Below are 9,887 nucleotides of genomic sequence, written 5' to 3' on the forward strand. Positions count from 1 at the left end.
AGGGATGCTCAAGTCCCAGATATAAAATGGTGTATATTTGCATATAACCTATGTAGGTCCTCCTATATACTTTTAAATCATCTCTAGATTATTTGTCATACCCTAATACAATGTAAATGCTATGTAAATAATTGTTATACTGTACTGTTTCTTCTTTGCATTATTTTTTACTGTTGTCTTGTTTTTTTCATGTTTGGCATCCTGAATATATGTGCTCCACAGTTGGTTTCCCCTATGTAATTCCATGGATGCAGGATGCACAAATGTGGAGGGCCGACTTCTCTTAGAGAATGCTCACCTGTCTGCAGCCAAGGGCTGGAATCACACATCTGGCTGACTCACTGAACAACAGGTGTAGCTCTGAGAGCCACTGGGTTGGACCAAAAAAACAGCGTGGAGTAGGCTCCATGGACTACCTCACGGGACCCACTTCGCGGGAAAAGCCTCTGGAAAATATCGCGCCCCCAAAGAAGGGAAAAGGAGAAGTGCAGGAGGGCGGCACACCCGCAAAGGACCCAATGCCGGGAAGAGGCAGAGGATGCTGGGAAGAGAGGAGCCTCCTTTCCCTGACACAGACATTTCTTCCTCTCATCTCAAGAGCGACTGTCATAGTCACAGAGATGATGAGGTGGGTGCTGAGCCTCTGGGCTGTGGCCCCTTCAGGCAAAGGGAGGTGGAAGAGTAACTGGGGCTCGGAAAGCACCTTGCTGTCAGCTTCCCAAGTGTCTGTTTCCCATGAACGTTGTTCAACAGAGAGGAGCTCCCCTCTGTGACGCCAGGGTTGTTCACAGAAGTGGCAAAGACACAGGGCATTTGGTGTGCATCTTCTCTTAGGTAAAAAGACGACTACAGATTCCCATATCTCTCAGCACTTGGGTATGGGTGTGGAAGGATGAACCCAACACATCTATTAGTTCTCAACAGAGCAAGGTCATACATTTCTGGATTCTTCCTCGTGGGTATGGGATAAAGACAGCAGGTGCACTGGGGTTACCTGGAGCTGGAATGAGTCATTACCGATTTGACTCGAAGAGGACATCTGTCGGCATTCTCCCAACACCATCGAGGCCACAAACACCACCACGGTGGTTACCAGAGACACCAGGAGGCTCTCTAAGACTCTAGGAGGCAAAGCACAGCTGTTATTAACGCCACAGAAAGAAGCTCCGGTCTCAGGAACTGAAAACATAACCCTGCCTACCCCCAACCCCGATTTCTCCAAAGAGCATTCACAGCAGCCCCTGGTCAGTCAACACGTGTGCAGAATTCATCAGTGATTTGCTGTATTCCAGCAATTTGTTTGTGAAAAGTGGGCAGTTAAAGTGGGCTACTACATCCACATCATCTCTCTCCAAGGAATGAATGGCTTTCCATTATAAGTCCTGGGGCGAGAAGTCTCCTGAGAGCAAGCTGCTCGGCAGGGTCATGGTGACCCTTCTGACCTTGTCATGTGTCCGAGTGGCAAGTCAGGACAGGCAGGGAGTCAACCAGCAACTCTGACATAAATTAAGCTGGCTCAGCCCTTCGGCCTGTCAAGTAGGGCAGATGCATGGCCGTGTTCAGATTCTCAGTCTTAGATGAGAAATCAAAGCCGTGGAGGCAGGGTCTGCTCCTCGGGAGAGATGGCGCGGCCCACACCAAGCTCACGGAGCCACAGGAGGCTGGGGGGAGGCGACTGCGCAGATACCTGACGAGCTTAGGTTTCGGGTGCACGTTTCGCATACGGTACTTTGCAAGCCTCTTGTTCAGACAGTTGAATGTGGCTCCCAGGAGGCCCCCAATGACCCCCATCACGACGAAGAAACCCAAATCCATAGCTGTCCAGAGATGACATTTTTTATCAGAGTCAGAGCACTGAGAGAAGGGGAAAGGGAGAGGGAGAGAAAAACCATAGCAGCCATGAGAACCGGAAGAGACAGAAGAGAAGACAGAAGCAAGAGTGGGGCTGCTTCCCCGCACGGCAGAGGCTCATGGGCGAGACGTGCCCCTGGAAGCTGTACCTAGCCCTCTGCTCATTTCTCTCTGGTCCTTCACTTCACAGGAAATGTTCATGGGTCAAATTAGAAATCCTGCAGGAAAGGACAAAACATACCTTAAACTCGCCAAAGTTCAGCAATCCAGGGAGCTGGAAGGAACCCCAGCTTCCAAACTGAATCCCAGAACGGAAGAAGTTGAGGGTGAAGGTGGCAGACATGGAACAAAAGAGCTAAGGGAGAGGTGACAAAAGACAAGAAGGTTCAGGAGTGGCATGTCCTACTCTCTACTGACCCTTCCTCCTGGTACCCACTGCTCTATGCAGAGACCTGCAGAATCCACATCAGGGTAGGGGGATCTGGTCACCCTTGCAGTAGATACACCCCAGGTGTGACCTACTCTAGATCGGGTTTTAACAAGTTTCCATTCCAGCAGCCTACTCTACTATGACAGTCTATTTAGAGTCTTTATGGACAAGACCTTGCACCAAAAGGAAGGATCAATGCAAAGGGAAGGACGGCCTGCTCCGAGGGAGGAGACCAGCTCCAGCCCAAGCCCCATCACTTCCTGCTTTATGACAACAGCCGGTTTCACATTTTCATGGCAGGTGATTCATCAAGAGAGGATAACAAGGCCGGTCGCGGTGGCTCACGCCTGTAATCCCAACACTTTGGGAAGCCGAGGCGGGTGGATCACTTGATGTCAGGAGTTCAAGACCAGCCTGGCCAACATGGTGAAACCCCGTCCCTACTAAAAATACAAAAATTAGTTGGGCGTGATGGCAGGTGCCTACAATCCCAGCTACTCAGGAGGCTAAGGCAGGAGAATTGCTTGAACTTGGGAGGCAGAGGCTGCACTGAGCCGAGATCGTGTCACTGCCTTCCAGCCTGGGCAACAGAGTGAGACTCCATCTCAAAAAAAAAAAAAAAAAGTGGGTAACAGCAGTTTGATTTGGGGTTGGGGAGGGTATTGATATGAGAAGTATAGACAGTCCAGTGTGGAGGTTATGGGCACAAGAGCAAAGCTGCTTCTGATCCAGTCGACCCCCCCAAGTCTCATCAAAACTACCATTCCATGTACCAAGTAAGGGACACCGAGTGTAATTCGGGGCGTGTGGTTAAGTCTGGGAGGTGGCTTTCACTGAAGGTCCTCCTCACCACTTTCCATGTGAGCCCTTGGTTCCAGAAGGACGAACCCTCCTCTAGACTGAACAAGGTACCCCCGATTGGGGCCCCGAAAGCTGCAGCAACTCCAGCAGCCGCTCCTGCTGATACAAAGTCTCTCTTGTCTCTGAGGAGAGGAGAGAGACGGGTTATCCAAAAAAGAGCCCTCAGCCCACAAAATACGGTTTCTGATTTCCTTATCATGAACATTTTCTCTCACACCTATGAATTGAACAGGCAGGGATCCTGAAGGGCAGGTCCCTGGGGAGGCTGCCTCTGCTGCGAGCATGCCCACCCGAGAGCCACACACCTCAGCACCAGAGTCCTTTTCAGCACGGTGGCTACTCCGCCTGGGAACAGGAGCCCCTGACGTCTCTGTTTTCTGTGATCTCAGAATCTCAGCCCCCAGAGCTCAGGGGCAGATCAAAGATCGGCGCCATCACTGCTGCACCATGTTCCCACCAGATCTTCCTTCCAGAAAACCCCGGCATTTGTAAAAACATCAAGGTGCCTTATGGGTATGTGCCAGACTTGCAGGAATACAAAGAGAAGGTGGTCCATGACTCTAAACCGGGTCTCTGATTGAAAGAGCCTTACAAGGTGTGCAGGTCAGTAACACACACATCTGATACAGGGCTAAAAAGTCTACTACCTTCTGACCCAGGAGGGTGGCTGAGCAAGTGAATCACTGGGGAATACAAAATGCCTTCCTAAGAATATGCCTGTCTGAGGCCTTTCTTGGTTGGGTTTTTAATCTGGGGCCATTTTCACTTGCCTGAGATGCGTCTAGGCCTTATGGCACGACAAAATAAAAGTCACGATGCTAGCCTGGTGCTTTGGCTTATTTCCAGAAGAAAAGTTCAAAGCCCGCCCCCTTCTCCCACAGTCGGGTTTCCCAGCAGGCGACACTGTGCCAGACTAGAGCAAGTATCGAGTCTGACCCGCAGCGCATGAACGTGTTGCTTCCAAAAAACCCCAATTTCTAACCTTTCCATACCTGTCGCTTCGGAAATAGGGGAAGTTAAACTGGATCTTCCGTAAGGAGATGCTCTGAAACTGAAGCGAGAGAAAAAGAGAGCCAATAAACAGCCTACTCATGTAACCAAATGCCACCTGTACCCTAGTAATTACGGAAAAAGAAAAAAAAAGAGAGAAAACAGGTCGGGGCAGTCTAGAAGGACGGAAACTGCGGGAATCCACAGCACTAGGGGAGGCCCCGCTGCTTGCGCACACCTGGGTAAGTATGATGCAGGAAAGAAAGTCCAGAACAGCGACCTGGGAAAAAAGGAGCCGGGCGTGGTGGCTCATGGCTCACGCCTGTAATCCCAGCACTCTGGGAGGCCGAGCCGGGTGGCTGATCATCTAAGGTCAGGAGTCAGAGACCAGCCTGGCCAACATGGCAAAACCCTGTCTCTACTAAAAATACAAAATTCAGCCAGGCATGGTGGCACGTGCCTGTAATCCCAGCTACTCAGGAGGCTGAGCCAGGAGAATCGCTTGAACCCGGGAGGCGGAGGTTGTAGTGAGCAGAGATGGCGCCATCGCACTCCAGCCTGGGCGACAGAGTAAGACTCCGTCTCAAAAGACAAAAACAAAAAAACTTGGGAAAAAGGAGATTACCACCCCCACCCTCGGGAGGAGCTTATTTTTCCTGCCCCCAAATTTCTAGGACCTTCTGAGATCCCATTTTGTACAGAGTCAACAAGTCAGAAAGGAAAAAGGGAAATGGCTGAGCTGAGGGAAGGGGACGCAGAAGCTGTTGCAGAAGACTGAGTCCGCTCTGCGCAGCAGCGCCGGGAAGAGAAGGGCCCAGAGCCTGTCCTCGGTCGGCTCCACAACAGCACACACTGATGCCTACTCCTTCCACCCCTTGGCTCACTTCTGCCAGATCTGGTGCTTGAGGCAGTAGCAGGAGAGAGACCAAAAGACGAGCTCTGGAAGAAAGAATCTTCCCTCCTTCACCTCAGAGACTCCCAACCACAGTAACTCCCTCTTCTCAGGACTGGAGAGGGAAATGACTTTGAGTGACAGTTCACAGGGAACTGAGACTTCTCCAACAGCAGCCCAGGGATCTGGAGCAGCCCCTAAGAACGGGAGTTTTGAGGTCTCCAGCTAGTGCCGCAACATCTCTAAACTTCAGTTTCCCCATCTGAGGATGGGGGTAATAATAACAAATCATTGAAGGTGGCTATGAGGAGAAAGCAGTTAGTATACGCAGCGTCTGGCACACAGATCACTCAACTGGCAGCTGTTATTATGACTGTACCACGTCAGCTAGAATCAGCATGGAACTGTGCCTAAAACCATGTCAGTCGATGCTTCAGGCCTCTTGGATCTGGCAGCACTGAGATGATCCACCCCACCCTAAACGGAGGCGCCTGGCAATGGCTGCAGAAGCACCCAGTGACTCTTATCTGCCTGTGTCATAGTTTTTCTCTATGTCACATTTCTGCTCCTAGGGTTCAGCAGGGCATCATTAAAACTTCCAAGTATAAGTTATGCTCTCTCCTGAGAGACAGACACATGGTTTTCATATCAAGCCAGAATGGCACCAGGTTCCAATGTGATGTCAGTGGTGTCCGAACGGATTTGGCCCAGTGTAACCACAGACCTCCCACTAGACCTGCCCAGGAGGCCCACACCCTCTCAGTCCATCTTACCTGAGGGAGGCCAGCTCCCACCACTGAACCACTGTGGATCATGGGTCCTTCCTTCCCCACAAAGAGCCCTGGGCAGGGTGAAAAAGGGAAGACCATTGGTCAGCGCAGAAATGCCCCTGGGTCAGGAGACCTTGGCTACAAAAACTTTTCTCGTGACAACTAAACAGAGATGATCCTAAGACTTTATAAGAGAAAGAACCAAATTCTCACCAAATAAGCTCCATTTCAAGTCTTGCTAGAAGAAAACACACTCCACATTCTAAATTGTGTGTCAGCAAATGACAGCCTGTGAGGCCAGACCACCAGCTCCCCGCCTGGTTTTGCATGGCCTGAGAACTAAGACCGGCTTTTACGTTCGTAAGTGGACACATGTAAATGGTTACATAAGCATTAACATAAGAGCTTCCATTCTGATTCTCGGCCCACAAAGCCTTAAATATTTACTCTCTGGCTGCTGACACAAAAAGCTTGCTAATTTTGACAGAAGTGCATTCCACAAACTAAATTCCAAATTCCAAAACTGAAGAGTGTGTTTGTCAGGTATCTGACTGGTAACATACGAACAGTGTCTGCATTTTAAAAAGAGCTCATCAACAAAAAGTGCAAACATCAGTTGTTTGAGGCTGGGCCCTGCAGTTCAAATCTAATAACTGAAATACGTCATGCTTCTTGTCATCTCTGCCTCTTGAGTATTTGAAGGATATAAGTTGGACCCTTCTTACCTCCAGCCACACTGAACAGCACTCCAAGGACCTTGCAGAGCAGGGTCCGGAGACGGACGATTCCTGGCACCTTCACACCATTCAGATAGCATTTGACTTCGGGTATCCCAGAACCTGCTGCCACGGGCTGATGGAGTAGAGCAGGCACACCCATAACTCAAAATCCATTGGTTCTCTGGTTTACCCTCAACAACCTGGGCAGCGGAAGAGGGAGAGCTGGCCACCTTCATTAGCAGCATCAGCATCACCTGGTGGGCTTGCTAAACCACAGCTGCTGGGCCCCACGCCAGAGGATCTGACTCAGGAGGTCTGAGGGGCAATGGGAGGATTTGCACTTTTTTTTTTTTTTTTTGAGACAGAGTTTCACTCTTGTTGCCCAGGCTGGAGTGCAATGGCGTGATCTCGGCTCACTGCAACCTCCGCCTCCCAGGTTCCAGCTGCCTGAGTAGCTGGGATTACAGGCATGCGCCACCATGCCCGACTAATTTTGTATTTTTAGTAGAGACGGGGTTTCTCCACGTTGGTTAGGTTGGTCTCGAACTCCCGACCTTAGGTGATCCGCCTGCCTTGGCCTCCCAAAGTGGCCGGACTTGCACTTTTTAAAGAAAAATAATTTCAACTTTTATTTTAGATTCAGGGATTGCATGTGCAGGTCTGTTACAAGGGTATATTGCATGATGCTGAGGTTTGGGATACAAATGATCCTGTCACCCAGGTAGTGAGCATGGCACCCAACAATTTTGTTTTCAGCCCTTTCCCCCTTTTCTCCTCCCCGCAGAATCTGCACAAGTTCCCTGTGAATCAGCATCACCTGGGGAACCTCTCAACAACCACTTCAGGCACCTCAATTCCACAGGTTCTCATGTGTCAGAGCTGGGGCTCAGGTACGGTTTTTAAAAAGTTCTCCAGGGAATTCTAATGTACTGCCAAGGCTGAGACCCACCATCCTAATCTGGATTTTTCTTTAATCTCACCAGAGGGTGAAACCTTTATCTTTAGTGAACAAGAGGCCACTTTCTGCAGGAATCTGCATTCTCAGTTTCCTGACATTCTGGAAGGAGGTGGGGAAAAGGAGTGCGGGACTCTAAAACCTCCTATGCAAGCAGGTGAATCAAACCACCTCACCTCAATGAGAACAAGGAGGCTTGCCAGGAAGACAAAGGTGAGGTTAAAACCCAGGAGTTCAAGGAGAGACAGAGCGAGGCAGCCTTTCTGGCTACACTCCTCCACCGCTGCAGAAATTGGGTTAAGGAAACTGTGTTGATGAGCCGAGGGGTGTCCCCGTCATCACCTGAGAGGGTGCAGCTGCTTCTCCTTTGGATCATGCTGTCTACTGAGTGCACTTTTTCTCCATATATAAAATTTTTTTTGAAAATGCCTGAGATGACTGGGTGCGATGGCTCGTGCCTGTAATCCCAACACTTTGGGAGCCTGAGGCAGGAGGAATGCTTGAGCCTAAGAGTTGGAGGCCAGCCTGGGCAACGTAGTGAGACCATGTTGCTACAAAAAATACAAACATTAGTTGGGCATGGTGGTACATGCCTATGGTCCCAGCTACTCAAGAAGCTAAGGTGGGAGGATCGCTTGAGCCTGGGAGGCTGAGGCTGCAGTGAGCTGTCACTGCACCACTGCACTCCAGCCCAGGCCACAGTGTGAGACCTCATCTCTTAAAAAAAGAAAAAAAAGGCCGGGCGCGGTGGCTCACGCCTGTAATCCCAGCACTTTGGGAGGCCGAGGCGGGCGGATCACGAGGTCAAGAGATTGAGACCATCCTGGCTAACAAGGTGAAACCTCGTCTCTACTAAAAATAAAAAAAAAATAGCCGGACATGGTGGTGGGCGCCTGTAGTCCCAGCTACTCGGGAGGCTGAGGCAAGAGAATGGCGTAAACCCAGGAGGTGGATCTTGCAGTGAGCCGAGATCGCACCACTGCACTCCAACCTGGGAGACAGAGCGAGACACTGTCTCAGAAAAAAAAAAAAAAAATTGTTTGAGATGCCTTTGACATTAGGAAATACTTCAAACATTACAAAAAGTAACAAATACCCATACCCTCACAACCTCAGCTTTAACAAATCCCAACAACATGCCATATGTGCTCCAGGTATTTTTTAAAAACAAAACGTTCAATACCATTTTAAGAAACAAAACAAAAAAACAGTTTTCCTTCCTCTCTCCCCTGGGAGAAACCATTAACCTGAAATTATTGTGCATATTTCAAGTGTCCATACTGTTGTACATGGCACTTCTATATTCTGTAAGTTCCTCTTTTTTTTTCTGAACATTAAGTTTTTGAGAATTAGCAATGTTGATACACACAGCTCTGCAGTTCATTCAGTTTCACTTCTTTTTCTTTTTTTTTTTCTGAGATGGAGTCTTGCTCATCGCCCAGGCTGGAGTGCAGTGGCACGATCTCGGCTCACTGCAAGCTCCACCACTCAGGTTCATGTTATTCTCCTGTCTCAGCCTCCCGAGTAGTTGGGACTACAGGCACCCGCCACCACGCCCGGCTAATTTTTTGTATTTTTTAGCAGAGACGGGGTTTCACCGTGTTAGCCAGGATGGTCTCGATCTCCTGACCTCGTGATCTGCCCGCCTCGGCCTCCCAAAGTGCTGCTGGGATTACAGGCGTGAGCCACCGCGCCCGGCCTCTCTTTCACTTCTGTCTAAAATTATTTTTGTTTTATAATCTACAGAAATGACATGATGTCTAAAATGATACCATATGAATGTGCCACAATTTTTCCATTCCCCCATTTGGTGATTCCAGCTTTTTGCTATCACAAAGCTGTAATTATCATCTTTGCACATGTCTATGGTTCACATCTGTAAGAGGAATTTATGAGTCACAGGAATGTGTACTTTCCTTTTTCCAGAGGTTTACTGGCCACTCAGTTTTTCTCTTTTGAGAATTCCAGTTCACATCCTTTGCTTGTTTTCCTTCTATTGGACCATCTGTTTTTTTTTTTTTTCTGATTGCATTGCAGGAGCTCTTCCTCTATTCTTTTTTTGAATCGGAGCCTCACTCTGTCGCCCAGGCTGGAGTACGGTGTCGCAATCTCCACTCACTGCAACCTCCGCCTCCTGGGTTCAAGTGATTCTCCTGCCTCTGTCTCCCGAGTATCTGGGACTAAAGGTGCACACTACCACACTAGGCTAATTTTGTATTTTTAGTAGAGACAGGGTTTCACCATGTTGGCCAAGCTGGTCTCGAACTCCTGACCTTGTGATCCACCCGCCTCGGCCTCCCAAAGTGCTGGGATTATAGGCGTGAGCCACCACGCCCAGCCACTTCCTGTATTCTGGATACTATCTATCTGCCTCTTAACTGCATAGTAAATAACCTCTCTCAGGCTGTGGCCTTTTTTT

The 9,887-nt window shown here is 49.3% G+C and overlaps 1 protein-coding gene across 5 annotated transcripts in view; it reads right to left on the reverse strand.

The window, feature by feature from the left end:
• The window catches only part of CLCN6 (chloride voltage-gated channel 6), a 38,942-nt gene that overhangs the window by 12,722 nt on the left and 16,333 nt on the right, over positions 1-9,887 (reverse strand). For 4 of the 5 annotated variants that reach the window (XR_002726334.2, XM_023191954.1, XM_023191953.2 and 1 more), the window contains 8 exons: positions 7,645-7,751; positions 6,520-6,646; positions 5,798-5,865; positions 4,135-4,193; positions 3,132-3,264; positions 2,093-2,206; positions 1,688-1,854; positions 995-1,121 (listed from right to left, as the gene is read on the reverse strand). Coding sequence is in view for 4 of the 5 variants with exons in the window: in XM_023191954.1 (XP_023047722.1) it covers positions 995-1,121; positions 1,688-1,854; positions 2,093-2,206; positions 3,132-3,264; positions 4,135-4,193; positions 5,798-5,865; positions 6,520-6,646; positions 7,645-7,751 (902 nt within the window). In the remaining variant the exon portion in view is untranslated. Of the gene's footprint in view, positions 1-994; positions 1,122-1,687; positions 1,855-2,092; positions 2,207-3,131; positions 3,265-4,134; positions 4,194-5,797; positions 5,866-6,519; positions 6,714-7,644; positions 7,752-9,887 lie in introns of all 5 variants that reach the window. The other variant, XM_023191957.1, reaches the window with a different exon arrangement.

This window comes from Piliocolobus tephrosceles, chromosome 1 (assembly GCF_002776525.5).
Source record: "Piliocolobus tephrosceles isolate RC106 chromosome 1, ASM277652v3, whole genome shotgun sequence".
Classification (NCBI taxonomy): Eukaryota; Metazoa; Chordata; class Mammalia; order Primates; family Cercopithecidae; genus Piliocolobus; species Piliocolobus tephrosceles.